Source organism: Salvia splendens, chromosome 11 (assembly GCF_004379255.2).
Source record: "Salvia splendens isolate huo1 chromosome 11, SspV2, whole genome shotgun sequence".
In the NCBI taxonomy this organism is placed as follows: Eukaryota; Viridiplantae; Streptophyta; class Magnoliopsida; order Lamiales; family Lamiaceae; genus Salvia; species Salvia splendens.
Window position 1 is genome coordinate 30,183,664 of NC_056042.1, and position 7,065 is coordinate 30,190,728.

Consider the following 7,065-nt stretch of genomic DNA (forward strand, 5'->3'; position numbering starts at 1 on the left):
AAAAGTATACTTTAAAATAAAATTTAGAAATTTCAGCCCCTATCGATAAATATTTCTGCGTTCGCCACTGACTGGAGTACTATTCATACAACCTCGTACCTCTATTCATACAACCTCGTACATCTATTTTAACAATTTTATTTTTATTTTCTATTACTTTACAAGATTAAATCATATAAATAACAGTATTACTCCACTCGTCTCACTTTAAGAGTCACAATTTACCATCTTTGAGTGTCTCACTTTGTGAGTTCTGGTTAGAATCTTCTATAAATGATTATAGGCTCTACAATTCACTTATATTTTAGTATAAAATTAATATTAAAAGATATGACTTGCATTAAATTATTTTTTTTCACTAATTTTGTTTTATATTTCTTAAAATCCGTCCTAAAGTGGGACGGAGGGAGTACTTCATTAAAATTTATAAAGTAAAATATATTAATATTTATAGATTTTGAAAATTACAAAACCACAAGTATTTTCTAAAAGTTACATTGATTATACACCAAATATGATTTGAAATTCAAAAAAATTTAATCTAAATTTAATCAATAAAATATTGAAATAAAATATTTTATGTATATGAATTAGAATTCAAAATGATAAAAAAAAATGATGCAAATCTCGCACTAGTCACTACCACCCTCCTCCCTCATCCATTCCCGGAACCCCCCATCCACCTCAGCAATGGCATGCGTACTGCACCGAACCCCTTCATGGCCTCGCTGCTCGTTAATTACCCATGCTCTTAGAAGCCAGCCATTCATCTTTAGTTAATAGAAAGAAGATGTTATAAACAAAAAAATATATATAATTGTCTTATACTTATACTCCATAGTCTTATCATTAACTTACCAATTATCTTGCATTTTATTTTGGATTCATGTCTCTCTTAACATAAATACTACTACTCCTCCTCTAATTTGTGTTTATAGTTAATTTATACTATAAAAATTTTAAAATGAAAAATTGGTTGTAGTTTTTTAAAATACATAATTTATACAACTTAAAATGTCAAAAGTGAAAACAAAGTGAATCATTTTAAATGTAACAAATGAGTAATTAATTAGACAATACTCTCTCGTCCACGAATAGGAATCTCGTTTTTCCATTTTAGTTCGTCCGCGAATAAGAGTTTCGGTTCACTTTTACCATTAATGGTAATAGTGACTCGCCTTCCACTAACTCACTTCATTCACATTTCATTTAAAACTAATATATCCCAGTATGACTCATATTCCACTAACTTTTTTTCTTTCATTTTTCTTAACATTTCTTAAAGTCCGCTCAAAGCCCGCTCTGCAGGAAATGAGACTCTTAATGACAGAGGGAGAGAGTACAACAATACGGCCTCGTTTGGTTGGCCTGTTAGGCCTTGATAGGCAACACAATCTTACCACTATCATAGGTTTGTTTGGTATGATACACAACCCCAAATACCCGGGATATACCCACTGACCCGGTAGAAATTAAGACAGCAACCTACCAAAACCATATTCTTCAATCCCACCCTCCATCTCCGATAAAGAACTATGTCGGTCTTCTGGTTAGGCGTGTTCTGCTCAAATGACCAATACATCCCTCTCTTTGTTCCCTCCTTCTACGAATTTAACCTCAACTTCAATTTGATATAACACAAGGTCCTGAAATCGATTCAATTGGGGGTTTAAAACAAGATCCTGAAATCGCTGCAAATTTTTCCCACGACGACAGGCAATTTGCTGTCAATAACAACGACGCCGACGAATCGAGGGGCACCTATTTACTGCAATTCCTCACTGAAAGCGTATTACTTTGTTTTGCATTGAAAGCTCTTCAAATTGTGCGTCGAATCTTGCTCGATTCTTCATGGCTAATGAGGACGACATACCTAAGGTACACACTGTGCGTCGTCATTTCATTAATTCGTTATTAGTTCGATACGTACCCAATTTTTCCCAATTCGACGTGGTTTTGGTTGAACTTATTCGAAGCAGTAGATTAGGATGCACACGCTGATCTTGGTTCATGGGTTGTATTGATTTGTAGATTTTGCGGGCTTTCAATTGCTATACACGTCTTCATCTCAACCTTCTGAAGGGTCGCTAATTTGATTTTGTGAATTAGTTCAGGCAATTTCCCGAATGAATGTCTAATTCGTGCTAGTTTGAACCGCAGTTTTTATAAATGATTGTTGTATTCGATTGTGTTTTTTGGATTGTAATTTACTGATTGGCTGCACCTATGTGCTTATGTATATTCATTATTCTGAATGGTGCTGGTCTTTTTTTTATTGAAGCTAGGATCTTGTACTGATATCGAACATGTTTAAGGATTTTATGCTAATTCCGACACCTTTCGTTCAGTTACAAATCTGTGTTTGGCTTTATCAGGGTGAACGTAGGCGTCATGAATTGACAACCGTGTTGATTTTATTGGAGGAAATACTTCTGAATCATCAAATCAATATGGTGCTCATATCTTTTATAATCACCCTCATTGGCCCAGAAACTCGCAAGCGCAAACGATTGGATAGGGTTGGAATTTCTCCTGTGCTCGACACAATACCTGCTCATGTTAAGCATTTAGATAGACTTGTTCGGGTCACTGATCGGGCATGTGTGGATAACTTACGGATGGATAGGAACACATTACGGGTCAATGTTTTCCGAATTCGTTAAACACAACAATACATAATGTAAAAAATTATTACCCTCGAGTGGTGGGCTACCATCTTCGTCGGCACCTCCGCGCTGATCAAAGGCCATTGAAAATCAAACTCTGAATCGGTTCAGATCAAACACTGCAGACAAGTATATTGCAGTCAAATTGATTCGAAGTGAATGTTGATACAAAACATACCGAAATTGTCGCCCTATCCGAAGTGAATGTTGATAGAATACATACCTTGACGCAGCCCGTTATCGGAAGTTGATTCGGGAGAAGCGGTCCTCCGATTTTTGTGAAGCGGGAGTTTGGCGCGCGTAGACTACATTCTTGGGGTTTGGTTGAAATGAGTTTCCATCTTTGTATACTTAATTGTTTCTTTGAGTTAATTATTTGTTGGGTGCTTTTATCAAGTCGATGCATGTTATGTTTTTCGTAATGTGTTATGTGGTAAGCTCTTGGGTGCTCCAATTTTAGCTGAGAATTGGAGATTAAGTTCTTAAATTTTATGACTATTTAGTTATTGATGTTTCTTGGGACAAATGATTGGTTTCCAGCGGTTAGAGTGACCACATAGTGATAGTAGTCATGCTTTAAGCTGATTTGCAAAAGATTGGGTATTGAAGAGAATCAATGTTCTTCTTTCGAGAATCAACCCTGTGATGAGAATGTAGTTTACGAACATGTGCAAATATTAGTGTGTTTTAGACTTCATCAATTATCTGAGTTGAGCTTCATGTTGCATTGGGGTTTCTGAGGAGGGAAGCGAAGACAGTTGCTTTTGATTTGTATTTTGTTATGGTCGGTGATTCTTTCATGTGACTCGAACTCCACTTTTATTGTCTTTCCTTGGACACTCAGATTGAGCTTTAAAGGAACAACTTGTGCGCAACATGCCTGCCGTTGTGACTTGTGCTTGTGCGCACATGTGTGAAAGATAGGTTCATGTACGAAAACCCAACACAATGATCAAGGGCTAGGCCTTTAAATTCTAAAACACTGGGGCAGCTACTAGTTGTTCTTTTTGTTAGAAGCCCAAACTCGACTTAGCATATATTCTTAGTTAACTAATGGCCGTTAATACTCCTTTTGTTTTCATTTATAAATTTTTATGTGAAGCATTAATAACCAACTGGTATGGATGTCTTAACAAGCCTAAATCTGCATAAGTGCAAGCCTTCAGTGACAAAATTTTCGGGTTGAAACTCAAAGCTAAATTCAACTAGATTTACACTTCAAAATCAAAACTAATCTGTATAGTATTATAAAGTACTAGTTGATTTACCAAATTATATCTAAAGATCAAAATGATAAGAAAAGCGGAATGATCAGTCCTTCAAGCTGTCTGAAACTTTTTGTTGCTATGATCACACGTCATTAATCTAGAATGTTGAGCTTGTATCACTCAACTTACAGTCATGGATTAGAGGTTTGAGGTTATTTAGAATCTGCAGTACTAAAGTGCTAGGTTCATTTGCTCATGCCATTTTAAACTTTACAAATACAATTATGCAAATATGATATGGTTGACGTATAGGAGCTGTGTAAATCACTTTCTTTGATATTTTATGCTATGGGAGCTGATTTATTGCAAAATTCATGTGATGTCATGCTGAGTCTGTGATTATGCTACAGCCTAAATTTATCATACCTATTATATTTGGTGTAACATTAAGAAAGGTTCTTGAGTCTTGACAGGGGTGGAGCCAGAAAATTATGTTTAAAGGGCAAATATAAATATGAGAGAATTATAAGAATTTGAAGAGGAGCATTTAGTGAATAAATTGACATAATATTTTTTTATAATCAGAATCTAATATTGTAAATATGTGCTTCTTTTTTGTATGGAAGTGGCATTGCACCAATGACACTTAAATGTTTTTATTAGCCTTTTGATGGATGCAATAATAACCTTCCATCAACTAGTGAGACATGCTATTCATTTGATCATATTTTTACTGAGATTAGTGCTACTTTTTTGGATCATCTTAGAAGTAAGCATGTGTAACTTTGTAAGATTCCTATCAGATTTACTTGTCACTAACCATATGTGTGTTATACTATTATCTGAATCCACAATTTTATCATGTACTTAGACCATGTTAGCGCTGTTTTGTTCATCTTTTTCATGAAATTTTCTTGCAGTATACAATTATTATGTATCTGTATCCTTGTTATAATCTTCAGTAGAATGGGGAATCGGTTTAGTTGGCATTTGCATTAGCAGATTGTTATATTGTGGATCTCAGATGGACGACAGTGGGCATTGCGACAATGGAAGGCGTCAAACACCTCAGGGTCAGGTAGCTTGCTGCACCTTATTTTTCCAACAAAGTGGCACGAAGTGATGGGGATTGGCTGTTTCTATTCTCGAGATTTTCACTTTCACATTTTTGCCTAATTAGTTGTTAACGATTCTTTTATGTTTCAGTAGTTGATGCAGCGATGATCTTAACAGGCAACTTGACAGGGGAAACCTGATTGGAAGGATAAAGATCTTGGTCTGAATCAGGTGGCTTTTGATGAGTCGACCATGCCCGTGCCAGTCTGTTCGTGCACTGGGGTCCTAAGACCGTGCTATAAATGGGTCAACGGTGGGTGGCAATCACCATGTTGCACAACCAATTTGTCGATGTATCCATTCCCAGCTGTGCCCAGCAAGCGACACGTTCGTGTTGGTAGTAGGAAGATGAGCAGAAGTGCATTCAACAAGCTACTCAGTCGACCCGCTGCAGAAGGTTATGATTTATCCACCCCGGTTGATCTCAAAGAGCACTCTGGGCAAAGCACGGGAGGACAAACCGTTACATCACCATCAAGTAAGTATTCTCAACGAGAGGATCATTTCTTAAGAGAAAGTAAAGAAACGAGATCTTTCTCGAAAAGCTACCCATCATTCCTAATAATATTTGGTGTAACACTGGAGAGGTGTATTCAATAACTGACTTAGGTAAACAGGAAGGTACACTTCACTTAGTGATCATGCTAGATTGATGATACCTATTTCTTAGTCCTCTAAGGGCTAAAGATGTGTGAGATTGTTGATTAGATGAAGAAATGGAATTTATGTAGATGAGAAATTTACATCTTGTTTGCATGTTAGTGGGTATAATTGTAAAGTAGAGACATGAAATTTTTAAATGGTAGTAGTATCTTATTGTATCAATCTTTGAGCCTTTCATGATGAGTGAAGATTGTCAAAAAAAATCTTAACTTGTAAATGAAGATCGATTGTAGATGTTGTAAATAATAGGTACATTCGGTTGTAAACTATGAACTCCATTATTCTGGGATGAGACAAAATCCAAAATTTGGCTTTGTTTTAGGGGCCAAAGTAGTCCCACGAGAATGATTGCACTGATAGGGAAATTACATACATAATTTATTGAATTCGAAATATATTAACAATGATCAAAATTGATTGTCAAAACAATGAAAATCACTATTTATAAATGGTTTGGAAACATTGAGAACTTAAAAGGAAATAAAATAAAAATATAATAAAATGATGATTTCATCCCTTAAACAATGTGAGGTGCATGAAATCTATTGTACGTCATGGCAAATGCAATGTAGGTTGGTTGTGAAACAATGAAAATTATTAATTGTTAGGAAACATTGGGAACTCAAAAGAAAATAAAATATAAAAGTATGAAATTCATAAAAAAAAACTCAAAATACAATAAAATGATGATTTCGCCTCTTAAACAATGTCAGATGCCTGAAATCTATTGTAACGCAATATGGGTTGGACTTGTCAGCCCGGTTTGCAAGTACTATGTGCTATATTTTGCCTCTTTTGTGTGCAACTCATCATACAAGTTAATTTATTTTGTTTTGATTGGCCTTAAATAAATCTGGATTAAGAAGCCAAAACTCATTTCAGCTCACCTTATTATCACTCATAGTTTTATTTTATAGTAGTATTAGGTTAAATATGCAGCAGCTCCATCTTCTAAACCTCTAACAAAATCATTAACTCACTAAAGAATTTCATATGGTTCAGACAGCGCACTAACGCGTTATTAATTGTAAATGAAATTTGCTAAGCACGTTTCACTAATCGGAAACAGCAATGCTCAAGAAAACTATCCATAATTTCACAAATAGAATAGGTTTTTCAATTATGTTTTCGTTTTTTGCTCAATAACAAAATAGCCAATTAGCAACGAGCCTCACGTTTTGTTGATGGCATTGGCATTAAGATTGGTTCGTTTGACTCTAGGGAATCTTTTTATTTTCAAAGAAACTTTTTCCCTTCTGGTTTAGAAAGTCTTCTTCTGGCTTCAAATGAATCAAACTTTATTCATATATACACAAACTATTGGCGATTAGTACTAATTATTTTGATTCAATCATATTATGTTAATGATTCCAACCTATATGAAATAAATAGGACTAGTAGAAAATACTAAT

The 7,065-nt window shown here is 35.0% G+C and overlaps 1 protein-coding gene across 4 annotated transcripts; it reads left to right on the plus strand.

Moving 5' to 3' along the window:
- The first annotated feature begins 2,720 nt into the window (after positions 1-2,720).
- LOC121753804 (barley B recombinant-like protein D) lies at positions 2,721-5,815 on the plus strand. 4 transcript variants are annotated; one of them, XR_006040499.1, is made up of 2 exons: positions 2,721-4,952; positions 5,081-5,815. XR_006040499.1 is itself a non-coding variant. In XM_042149062.1 (2 exons), the coding sequence occupies exons 1-2, from the start codon at positions 4,899-4,901 to the stop codon at positions 5,588-5,590; spliced, it is 525 nt and encodes a 174-aa protein (XP_042004996.1). In that variant the 5' UTR covers positions 2,745-4,898; the 3' UTR covers positions 5,591-5,815. The 4 variants fall into 4 exon arrangements, 1 of the variants encoding a protein (XP_042004996.1); XR_006040501.1 differs by having other exon boundaries at positions 5,084-5,815; XR_006040500.1 differs by having other exon boundaries at positions 5,108-5,815.
- The last annotated feature ends 1,250 nt before the right edge of the window (positions 5,816-7,065 follow it).